This window comes from Ambystoma mexicanum, chromosome 8, assembly GCF_040938575.1.
Source record: "Ambystoma mexicanum isolate Mex_15411 chromosome 8, UKY_AmexF1_1, whole genome shotgun sequence".
In the NCBI taxonomy this organism is placed as follows: domain Eukaryota; kingdom Metazoa; phylum Chordata; class Amphibia; order Caudata; family Ambystomatidae; genus Ambystoma; species Ambystoma mexicanum.
The window spans coordinates 1,639,068,987-1,639,081,399 of NC_090929.1; the positions used below are offsets into that span (position 1 = coordinate 1,639,068,987).

The 12,413-nt window shown below is 48.2% G+C and overlaps 1 protein-coding gene across 1 annotated transcript in view; it reads right to left on the bottom strand.

Moving 5' to 3' along the window:
- Positions 1–12,413, bottom strand: part of LOC138473269 (uncharacterized) — a 1,193,211-nt gene that overhangs the window by 476,656 nt on the left and 704,142 nt on the right. The window contains exon 6 of the mRNA XM_069611906.1: positions 9,839–9,954. Within this exon, the coding sequence (XP_069468007.1) occupies positions 9,839–9,954 (116 nt within the window). The remainder of the gene's footprint in view (positions 1–9,838; positions 9,955–12,413) is intronic.

The following is a 12,413-nucleotide window of genomic DNA, read 5'->3' on the forward strand; positions in this document are numbered from 1 at the left end:
AATAATTGAAGGAAGTGTTCAAAGCTGTGCCGGAAACTAATGCTCTACCAAATCCAGCCCTCAACCCCAGAAACATTTTAAGACTCAGAGAATGGTTCATTTATTCAGGCATGGTTTAGTCAATGGTCAATCATTCACACACTCCAGGCTTCCATTATCAGGAAGCCCAAACACATTTGTTACTGAAGAATAAACAAAACACCAAACGTATCATGCAAACATTTATTGTAGACGCAAAATAATGAATAGAGTCCTTATCTTCCAATGGCATAGTCTGTAGTGCCGGTTTGGCAATAACTCCCCGATCTATTGCTCATTCCAAAGCAGATCTGTGACTCTACTAATGGCTGCATAACCGGCCCAAGAGGCCACCTGGATGGAGAGAAGTTGGTTGAAACACAACCATGCCACAGTAGAGGTGGTGATTGTGTGTGGGTGCCTAGAGCTCCATTAGTTTGACTCAAAGAACATACGGGGGACCATTTATTATTGTTGCACATCCACTACCTGAGACCCAGGTGTGTCTTTATTGCACAGTTGAACAAGTTACTTACCAACTGTAACGTTCTTTCGACTGGATGTTCCTCCCACGTATTCCTCATCTTGTGATATTCGTTATCGCCAGCTTCGCTGCTTCGGAAAAACAATTTCACCAGTGGGCGCTGTGCTCGAGGTCGTGGTGTCGATTGTCCCTCGACGGGCTCCGTTCCGTGTCGACGTCACTTCTGGTATAAATAGCTCGAGCCGCGCCCATTGGCTTCAGTTCTGTTTTGTCGAGGAAATACTCGTGGAACACCCAGGCATGTCCTGTGACTGATCGGGCCATCGTGAGGGGAAAGTATAAGAAAACGTAAACTGTACTGCGGGGTAGGCTGGGAGGGTCGATGAGGAATACGTGGGAGGAACATCCAGTCGAAAGAACGTTGCAGTTGGTAAGTAACTTGTTCTTCGAATGGATTGTGTCCTCCCACATATTCCTCATCTTGTGATAGACTCCCATAGCAGTGATCAATTCGGAGGTGGGAGTGCTAGTTATTGTTTTCATGGACGGAATGAAGTACCGCCCTGGCAAATAAACCCACATTGGAGGATGAGGCATCTAAGCAGTAATGCTTGATTAAGGTATGCATTGATGTCCATGTTGCAGCCGAGCAAATGTCTTTTGCAGGGACTCATGTCAAGGATAGCACTCTGTCAAGAGTGGCACAGGGCCCCAGATAGGGTTTGGGTGGCTGTGCTGATGTAAGGTGACAGATAAGCACACCCACAGTAGGAAGCTCAACAAGAAAGAAGAGTAGGCAACTGTAGCAGGAAATAAAAAGGTACAAACAAACTGGATTCCCTCTTGGGGTGTATGCAGAAATGGGAAAGTGTTCCACAGACCTTAGGAAACTCCAGCCTTCTGCACAGATTGCTATTACAGAGGCCCACACTGTATGCTCATAGCTGGGAACAACAGCTGTGGGTGTCTGTTACACTGAAAACGAGACAAGGGAAGGGGCAGAGGTTGCCTGCCGGAAACCAACAGTCATACTCTGTACAAAGGGATCTACATAAGACACAAGAGCAGACAAGAACAGAAATATCCAGGGAAAAGGAAGTCAATGAGCAATCTAGCAGAAGGAAATGAAAGAAAGGCAGGATAACGGAAATGGGTAACCTAAGGGGAGGACAGAGGACTCAAGGAAGAGAAGGACAGGGATGTAGAACAGGGGGTAGCAAACTAGGAAGAGCGCAAGGGAGCAGCAGCCAGGAAACGGGGGGCTGCAAACAGGGAAGCAGGGCTGCAGTAACGGATGGCACAAGGTGCAGGTAAACTGTTGTGGACTGTAATAGGCTGCAAGGCAGGGAGCCCAGAGGAACAGGTCAGAGAGAGGTAGTAGGCGGCAGACAGAGAGCCCAGAGGAGCAGGGCAGCAAGGATCGAGCCCAAAAGAGCGGGGCTGCAAGACAGGGAGCCCAGAGGACAAGGGCCAAAGGCAAAGGAGTGTAGTAGGCTGTAAGGCAGGGAGCCCAGAGGACAAGGGCTGTGGCAGCGGAGTGAAGCAGGCTGCAAGGCAGGGAGCCCAGAGGACAAGGGCTGCTGGCAGCGGAGGGATGCAAGCTGCAAGGCAGGGAGCCCAAAGGACAAGGGCTGTAGGCAGCGGAGTGAAGCAGGCTGCAAGGCAGGGAGCCCAAAGGACAAGGGCTGTAGACAGCGGAGCGAAGCAGGCTGCAAGGCAGGGAGCCCAGAGGACAAGGGCTGCTGGCAGCGGAGGGATGAAAGCTGCAAGGCAGGGAGCCCAAAGGACAAGGGCTGTAGGCAGCGGAGTGAGGCAAGCTGCAAGGCAGGGAGCCCAAAGGAGCAGGGCAGCAAGGAGTGAGCCCAGAGGAGCTGGGCAGCGAGGCACTGGAAAACAGGATCAGAAGAATGCAGCAACAGGAACAGCATACAAGGTGAGGCTCAAGGAAAAAAGGGGCTGGGAGAACTCTTGATGCAAGAGACTGAGATCCTGCAAGCAGCTGCTTAAATACCGCCCTGCCCTGTACTGAGGCAGGATAATTGGCAGCACCTGGAGCAGCACACCTGAATACAATCTGCCTCCTCCCTCTCTGGTCCTGAGATGGTGGAAGCAGCACTGATCCCTAGGGCTTCTGGGGATTGTGGTTCCAATGCTGACAAATGGGAATGGCCAGGAATTGATAGCTGTAGCAAGGTGCATTGTGGTACATGTAGTTAGTTGAGTTATATAAGAAGGCACCAAAGTCACTCAAATGGGAATTAAGTACCAAAGTGTGAATAGGGGTTGTTCCAAGAGTATTCTGAAGATAAATGAATAACAAATAGCCCATGATGGTTGCCAATGTGTGCGCCCATGGCGCAGGCATGACAACTCCCCTCTTCAAAGCCGCAGAAGTAGCCATTGCCCTAGTGGAATGAGCCCGTAGCCCATCCGGTGGGTCTTTTCCTGCTAATCTGTAGCATTCCAATATAGCTAGAATGATCCAGCGGGATATAGTTTGTTTTGTCACCGGTAACCCCAATTTACGACCTGTATAACCCACAGAGAGTTGGTTATCTTGATGTAATTTTGACATTCTTGAAATGTAAAAACTGAGGGCCCTTTTAGGGTCCAGTCTATGCAGTCTCGCCTCTTCTTTACCCAAATGAGGAGGAGAATAGAATGTTGGTAAAATGATTTTTTGTGACAAATGGAAGTCAAACTAATTTCAGTAAGAAAGATGGTTTAACCTTAAGAACTACCTTGTCCTTGTAAAATGTGGTATATGGAGGTTTACATGCGAGAGCCTGTAGTTCACCAACCCTGTGGGCTGATGTTAATGCTATAAGAAGGACAGTTTTTAGTGTTAGAAGCCTAATGGACAGGAGTGCAGAGGCTCAAATGGTATACAAGTTGGGACATGAAACGGTACTGGTGGATATATATTGATAAGTCCTTCCAGGAACTGAATGATTAATGGAATTTTGAAGTAAGAAACCTCTTCCAAGGAGCGCTTGAAAATGGACAGCGCAGCAAGATATCCTTTAATTGTTCCGATTTGGAGCCCCAGATTGGCTAGATGCAATAGTAAAGAAAGCACCATTGGGGTGCCACATTGAAAAGGGTCCACATCCTTATCTTTGCACCAGTTACTGAATTTGTTCCAACGACACCGATACAAGGATTTTGTTGCTGGCCTTCTAGCCGAAAGCAAAATGTCCATTACGTCGTCTGGAAGGTCCCAATCCCTGTATCTCAACCTCTCAGAAACCATGCGTGAAGGTTGAGTGTCTTGACCTCTGGATGGAGAACCCGACCTTCCTCTTGCGAGAGAAGATCCTCTCTTTGTGAAAGACTTATTGGAGGGCAGATGGACATGTCCAGAAGGTCCGGGTACCACGTCCTCCTGGCCCAATCCTGGGCAATTAGGATCATGGTTTTCCTGAACTTTCTCAACCTCCTGATTACTTGAGGAATCACGGGGACTGGAGGAAACGTGTACAGTAGGGGGAAATCCCATTCCACCACGAACGCGTCTCCTAGAGCTCCTCTCGGGGGAAATTCCCTTGAGCAATACTGTTCGCATTTCCGGTTTACCTCGGTTGCGAACAGATCCACTTGAGGAGTTCCCCAAAGGGTGAGGATCTCCAGAAGGACTTCCTGAGCTAACTTCCACTCGTGGGAGACTGTGCTCTGCCTGCTCAGAGCGTCTGCCGCCGTGTTCTGCTCTCCGGCTAGGTGAACTGCCGATAGAGAGATTCCTTCCCGTATTGCCCAGAACCAGAGCTCCATTGCTTCTCTGCACAGTGGTAGTGATCCTACGCCTCCTCTTTTGTTGAGGTAGTACATGGCCACTGTGTTGTCCATCATTATCAGGACATTCTTTCCTTGTACAGAGGGCAGGAAGGCCTTCAGCGCTAGTCTGATTGCCCTCAGCTCCAACAGGTTGATGTGTAGTTTGGACTCCGATGGAGACCAACGACGGCTGATTGTCAGATCGTTGCTATGAGCTCCCCTACCCTGTGAGCGAGGCGTCCGTTACTACTGTTATCTCTGGCCATGGCTGCCAAAAAGATTCCCCTTTGAGGATGTCGTTGTTGTAAGCCCACCATAGTAGATCCAGAGCAACTGCGCTCGGGACTTGCAGAAGATCCGACAGACTCCCCGAGAATTGGGACCCCCGAGTCCTGAGGGCCCATTGAAGGGATCTCATTCTCAATCTGGTCTCCGGCACCAGAAAAATGCAGGATGCCATGAGGCCGAGCAACCTCAGATAATCGTAGGCCAGCAGATGCTGGGATTTCTGGAATTTTGTTACCATCTGCAGAATGTGGAGAGCTCTTATCTCTGGAGGCAAGGCTTTGCCCGAGAAAGTGTCCAAGACTGCTCCGATAAACTGGAGTTTTTGGGATGGTATCATGTGGGACTTCTTGAAATTGAGGGAGAAGCCCAGATTGTGAAGGAAGTGACAGGTGATCGACAGATGTTTTTGAGCTTGTTCGGGAGAACGTGCTCTGATAAACCGGTCGTCAAGGTAGGGGTAGACGTGAATCCCCCCCTCTCCTGAGACTCGCTGCCACTACCACCATCAGCTTGGTGAAAACCCTCGGGGCGGAGGTCAGCCCGAATGGCAGAACTTGAAACTGATAGTGAGAACCGCCAACTGCAAACCTCAGGTGCTTTCTGTGCTTGGGATGGATTGGCACATGAAAGTAAGCACCCTGAAGGTCCATTGATACCAACCAGTCTTGAAGAGCCTGAAGGATCTGAGAAAGGGTCACCATCTTGAACTTGTCCTTCTTGAGGAACTTTTTCAAGTTTCTTAAGTCCAAGATGGGTCTCAATCCTCCATCCTTCTTTGGGATGAGAAAATAAGGGGATTACCAACCCGTGTTCCACTCCGCCACAGGTACATGTTCTATTGCACCTTTCTCTAGCAGGGTTAAAATGTCCTGCAAAAGGAGCGGGTCTGGAGTTTTGATCGAGTTGGTTCCCGGTGGATGATCGTGAGGCCTTTTTAGGAAGGGAAGGCAGTAACCTTGAGCTACTGTCTCCAGTGCCCAAGCATCTGAAGTAATGCCCCGCCATTCTTTCAGATGCTGAGAGATTCTGCCTCCCACTGGTGTTTTGATAGATAAGGCCTCAGAGTGATTTGGAGGCGGCTGCAGTAGCGGCTGAGGGCATAGATGCCGTTCCTGAAGATGGCTTTGTAGTCTTTCCTCGTCCACCATGAGTGACATTTTTTTTGCCCCTTTGAAAAGCCTGTCCTCTTCCTCTACCAAAAGAAAAGTAGTACCGAAAAGGACGACCCCTCCAGGAAGATGAGCCCGAATAGTGTTTTTGAGGTTGTCGCATGGAGGCACTAAGGGATATAGCTGCCGCTTTCGAGGTATGTAGTTTTTCTAGGCTCTCATCAGCCTTACTAACAAACAGCCTCAAGCCATCAAAAGGCATGTTGAGAAGCCTGGCCTGCACATCTGGTGCAGAACCCGACTTCCTCAACCACGCAAATTTGCATAGCCCTGTGCTTGATGCCATGGATCTGCTAATACTTTCAGCAGTATCCAGTCCAGACTGGAGACATTCCCCCATTGCCTCCTTCCCGTCATTGACTATATTCAGGAAGCCTTCCCTTTCCTCGCCTTCCGGAATATGTTCAGCCGCCGCCGAAATGCATTCCCACAGGGTATGTGTGAACCTGGCCAGGGTACAGGTGACATTGGTTGACTTTAAGGCCATGCTACCCTAAGTAAAAACTTTACGGGCCCAAGCATCAACCTTCTTATCTTCCCTATCTGGAGGTATGGTTGGATATGCAGTTTGTCTCGAAGTAGTTGTAGCCTCAATAACCAGACTTTCTGGAGTGGGATGTCTATTCAGATACTCGGGATCAGAAGTAGAAGTTCTATACTTCTTCGGAAAATGTCAGTTTACTGCAGCAATGTTGTCAGGGGTTTCCCAGTTCTTTTCCACTATTCTCTGAAGTGCCCTGGGGAAGGGGAGAACTGGATCCTTCTGGGGGCCCTGAACAATTATGTCCGTCATATCGTCCTGTTCAAAAGTGGGTGAGGCTCTACCCCAGCCCATATATTCTACCACTCTGTTCATTAAACTCCTGTACCCTGAATCTGCATGTTCTGCAGGGTCAGGTCTTGCAAACTCCAATTCAGGTGACGTGTCCATGCCACTAGCAGAATGCAGAGTCTCGCACAGGTCTCTCATTTTAGATTCTGGATCTATAAGTTCCTCTGGAACTTGTCTAGTGCCATATTGCACTCCAAAAGGAGAGATTTCCTCATCCTCAGAGCCAGTTTCTTCAAAAATTGAAGACATAGACTTAAAAAAGTCTGATTTTGGTAATGGCGTAAATCTCCTCTCTTCCTCCTGAGTTTTCGTCAAAGGAATGGAAGGATTCTTCGAAGGTGTTGAAGGAATCTTCGACGACCCCGATGAAGTCTTGGACAAAGGCGTCAAAGACGCTTTAGGCTTAGATGTCGAAGCTGTCGGCGCCGATGGTGTCGAAGAAGTTGCAGATGTTTTCGACAACTTCTGTTTTTTTATGAGGTGTCGGTGAAACACTCTACTCTCGAGGAGTCCTTGACGATTTGTCGGCTCGAGTTTTACGGGTTTCACCCATTCTACTGGGTCTTACCGCAGTAGTTCCTGACTTCCCTGTGTCGTCCAATGGAGCGACCAGGGTCTGGCTCTTTTGGGGTTTCTTTGAGGGGGTCGAGGCCGCATTCTCAAAGACCTCCATCATTTTTCTTGTAAAATCCTCCCATTTTCTTGTGGAATCTGATTAGCAGGACATCGAACCAATTCGGTTGATGTATCGGATGATGATGAAGGAGATGTATGTCTCCTTTTAACTTTTTTAGAAGATGAAGATCGCCTCGTTCTACTACGAAATAGGGATCTCGGAGTGTTTTTTGTGATGTTCCGATTCTTTCGAATTGGACGATTTTTTATGTCTTTTCGACGAGGCCTTCGAAGTGGCATTCGAAGCCTCCCGCCCCACCGCTAGTTTACCTTTCCTCTCACGGAGGGCCTTCTCCGTCATTGACTGACAGGAGCCACAGTCGCCGGCTCGATGATATGAAGCCAGGCACCAAAGACAGATGCAGTGAGGATCTGTGATTGACATCTTCGAACCGCAGTCGATACACTTCTTAAACCCAGTCTTGGGTGTAGAAGCAGTAGATGATGATGACATTTTCTGACAGAAAATCTCGAAGCGCGCCGTTCTCGAGAGCCAAGCAATTGGAAAAACGGAACTGAAGCCAACGGCCGCGGCTCGAGCCATTTATACCAGCAGTGACTTCGACACGTAACGGACCCCGTCGAGGGACAATCAACACCACGACCTCAAGCACAGCGCCCTCTGCTGAATTTTTTTTTCCAAACAGCGAAGCTGGCGATATTGAATATCACAAGATGAGGAATACGTGGGAGGACACAATCCATTTGAAGTGGCCCACATAGCCTTGGTAGACTGTTTCTTATCTGAGGATAGGATACTGCACTCTCTCTCATGGACTGGACACCTGGAGTCATCATCATCCTACACTTCATTGTAGAGGAGTGTCTTCAGGTCCTTCGTGAACATCTGGCCAATCGCTGATTGCCCCCACTCAACCCTTTCTCTTGTCATCCAGGGCTCCCCATCTCCTCTGCTACCCCCGGTATCCGCCCTGAAGCCTCCTGGGTGCTTACCCTATGTACAGCGCTCTACTACTTGTGCTTGAAGTTTGCTTTGAGCAGAGCAGCTTTGGAAGTTTTACAGAATGTGGACCAGGTATTCTCATCCTGGGCCGGTGTGTTCAAGCACAGAGGGGTATAACATTCAGGGGCGCAACAAAACTTCAGAGACTGTGAGTGAGGGACACACTTATTTGTGTGGGGGCATCTAACTCCTTTACACATTCTGAGACTATTCTAGTGCAACTTCAATGTTACAAGGAGTTAACTCTCTCCTTTAAGTCTGAAAGGACCAACTTAAGGCCTGCTGTGAGAATAAGCGGTCTCTACTTTTCAATCACTCACCTGGCATGCAAGTACTAAACCCACATCACGATTTCAATTGCCTAAAAAAGTATGCATATGAATACAGGTGTTAACAGTGAAATACTTAACATTAGTAATTGAGGGGCCCAGTGCCTTAAGTGGCACAGCAAAACGAGCCGGGGATCAACAAGGAGGCGTGCCCTAAGGGCAGTGGGTCGCCAGCGGGCTTGCTAGGCCACGCCCCCACGATGAGACCCGGCTTAAAGGCCTAGAGGCACTCCGCTAGGCAGCCCTTTGTAGAGATGTCTACATCTATTAACAAAAAGGATGCCTTGCGGGGGACAGCAGCCAAATGTTTTCAGCCTTAATGCTAGCACTGCCCCTCACCAGGCATTTGATGAGAGCCATCAGCACCATTAAGGCTGAAAAGGTGAGGCCTCTGGAAGTGGAGGTCTTTTTTTATATAAAGCCTGAAGCTCCCGTTCGTTTGCGGGAGCTTCAGGCTTCCAGCGGCCTCACATTTTCTTCCATAATGGTGGCACCAGCTCACGGGCATCTCTTGATTACAGGGATGTTTCGCAAGTGCCAGCACCACCATTATAGAGAATGCATTTCTTTCTGAAGCCTGAAGCTTTCACACATGAACGAAAGCTTCAGGCTTTAGAAAAAAGCCTTCTCTTTAGTGACCCCTGCCTCAGACCCATATTTCGGAGCTGGTTAGCCCCGGCACACTTAAACCCCTGGCCGGGCCAGTGTCCAGTTCTGACCGGCCACGGCTCTGTAGGTCAGCCAGGTCGAGTCAACATAGCCCAAGGTTTCAGGGGGGCCTTTGATCGTCACAGGGTGTGCATGGCTTAATTCAGGGTATTCTACTGCACACCGGGGCGACGTGCATCCACTAGTGCTGAACCTGTACACAACTTTCTCCTGCCTGCCCTAGGGTGCACACACACACCTCATAGACATTCCTTCCAGCTGTGAGGTGTGCTTTATACAATTGGCTTTCCCTTTGTGGGCGTTTCTTAGCTTTTCAATATGTATGGGAATTATACTCGCTTTGCCTTATATATTGTTTCCCTACAATAAAGCATGGTGACATGAGGATGAATTTTAACACAAAAAAAAGAAATAAAAACAAAGGCCGCTGTGGCATAGCTATGGAAAGTGGTTTTGTGAGTCAATCAAACATTTTGAAATGTAAATTGCACACAGTCAAGTCGTCAGGTGTGGTAAACAGCCTTTCTGAGCCTGGCTGACTGAAACATCACAATGTTTTTGCAAACCTTTCCTTCATTAATTTGCAATCTGGCATTCATTATGACAACAAGGCCCTGGAGGAGCTCGGGTACTTACAGCTTGGCTGCCAACATAATGACATGCGCCTGGGGTCTGCTGATGCGGAGGTGGGTGCAGCCCTGGGGCAGGAGCAGATCGCGCTTATTTCCCACCTTGTGGGGGCAGATGAGAGTCTGGGGGGAGAAGGAGGAAAGGTCCAGGAACTGAAGGACATTTACATTTTCAGCAAGAACATGGAAAACCAGAATATGTAAATAAATATAGAAACAGAGAACACGAAAGCATGATGAACAGGTTAAAAACATGCACACCCAAATAACAAGAAAAATGATGTACCCGTATACATAACTATACACATAGAAACAGACACACACACATTCACTGAAAACAACTTTAAGTGACATTACAGTTAAGACACACAATCTCACCCTCAACCAACAGTAAAGACTAGCACTGTAACCTCAGGCCACGCGGGCATGCGGTGCTCATGGCTTTACATATAACATCACACAGGACGTGATCAATGAGGTCACAATGTATGGGATCATACAAGTCATCATTGCTTCATCACATATGAAATCACTAATGGCATCACAGACATTCTCATTATTGTCTTCATTAAACCTATTGCTAAAAAAGCTTTCCTTAGACCATGCCACCCACCCTTTTTAGTATTGGCTATTGGTTGGCACTTAAGCACCACCTATAAGATAAAATGACTGCATTGGCATACAGATTGGAGGGAAATAGGATGTGGGCAGTGACAAAAGCTTGTGGGCATTTTCTTGGATTGTATCCAACCCATCGAATGCCCATGGGAATGGTAAGCACAATCGCCAATACCCCCACTACCTGCCATTCCCAAACCAGAACACATGCTTCTGGGGTCTTTTTAAGCTAGCGGCAGCAAGCAGAAACATCAGACATTGTCCAGTATAGGTCCTGCCAGTGTTTTTCTAAGCAATCTTCTGCGAATGAATGGTTTAGATGGAGCTGTATATGTGTTCCTGGTGTAATAACAATGTCTTAACCAAGGGTGTCTTCAGCTACTTGATTTTTTAGCGATGTGTGTCCTCACATCTGTTCCTTGCACTGAAGCCCGGTTAAAAACAAACATTGGCAAAGCCAGCAGTTTCGGCTTGTGTATATGTATTTGATAAGCATTTGCCAGGCATTGCTGTCATAGACCCAGGTGGTCACACTGCTTTCCAGCTATAGTACCTTGAGAGAGGAGCCTGTCTCAGAGAGTGCAACAGTCTGGTGGCTATTAGCGAAGCAATCTTCGCATTAGATGACGCCTGGCTTCATTGATTGGCCGCTCTTGATGTGATCTTCTCTTCTATACCTTTTCAACGCGTTTTAGGGATCACGTGGATGGACACTTTGTTGTCATGTGTAACTTCATTGTCTTCATTTTATCTATCCCAGGGGCCTCAGTGATTGACATTTTGCTTCACCTGGCTTGCCTTTTCTTGTAGTGCAGTTGCTACTTTGTTTTCATGTTGACCCTCCCGGTCTGCTTACAAAAGCTACAGGTGCCTTTCTCGGTGAAGTCAGGGACCGCGGCACGTCACTCTTGCGTGCCACGGACTGCAAAAGTACTGGCGGGTGGCAAAGCGCCATTAGTATTAACACGTCTCTTTGCTGAGCCCTCCTGGAGTAAAAATATTATTCCTGAGCCCTCCTTAAGTAAGTTGCCAGGCCCCCCAGAAGCCATATCTGCTTATGTTAACTGCAGTCACCGTACTCCCTTTTGAAGATCTAGGCACCCCTCCTGTACATGCTTTAAGCTCCCCTGGGGGTAGGGGGGGCAGCCCCACAGTTTGAAGACCACTAGCCTAGGTGAAGCCCTGGTCCATGTGAAGCAGGTGGTGCCTAGAAACGTTTGCGTAACAACTCTCAAGCACGTATCAAGCGGAGGGATTTATAAATGCGAGTTGCAAAGCAGCAAGCATGTCCCTTCTATGAGCAGTACATTTTCTCTCAAAGCATTGCTTAGAAAATGTCCACTGGCTGTTTATGTAGCCAATGTACATGTTCGGTTCCCTGTACGTTCTGGGCAGTGCCTAGTACATGCATAAATAAGGCCCGTTAGAAGTCCTTTTCATGCTTAGTCCATGCTTAAGGCATGCATTTCATTCTGTCCAGGGGGGTGCTCCACGCTGCCCATTTTGGGCTGGTCTTGCTTGGTGTGAGTGCGCGCCCCTCCCTTTGCCAGCCACGATCTGAAGGTACAGGTCTGCTTTCTACATTCAATGCTGGGCCCCAGTGCCGAGTAAAGGAGTCTTTTCTTTAAATAAAATGTTGACCTTGAGCTGCAATAGGTAGACACGTGAGAAAAATACACTACATACATGGCCTAGCTATCATCTTTTAAAACATTACGTAACACCAACCCAGCCCTACTTCTACCATTTGTTATGCTACGTTATCCTTATTTGTAAAGCGCAGCATTCACCCTGAGGCATCTTGGCGCTGAGGAAACCCCCAACAAGAGAAGGCCATGAGAAACGGAATAATGCCAGACCTAAAAAAGAAACTTTTTTTGCCGCGCCAAAAGAGTAGGTGGTGTTGCGCGAAGTGCGCGAGAAAGTGAGTTCCAAAGCTTCGCTTCAGCCACTGAAAAGGCACG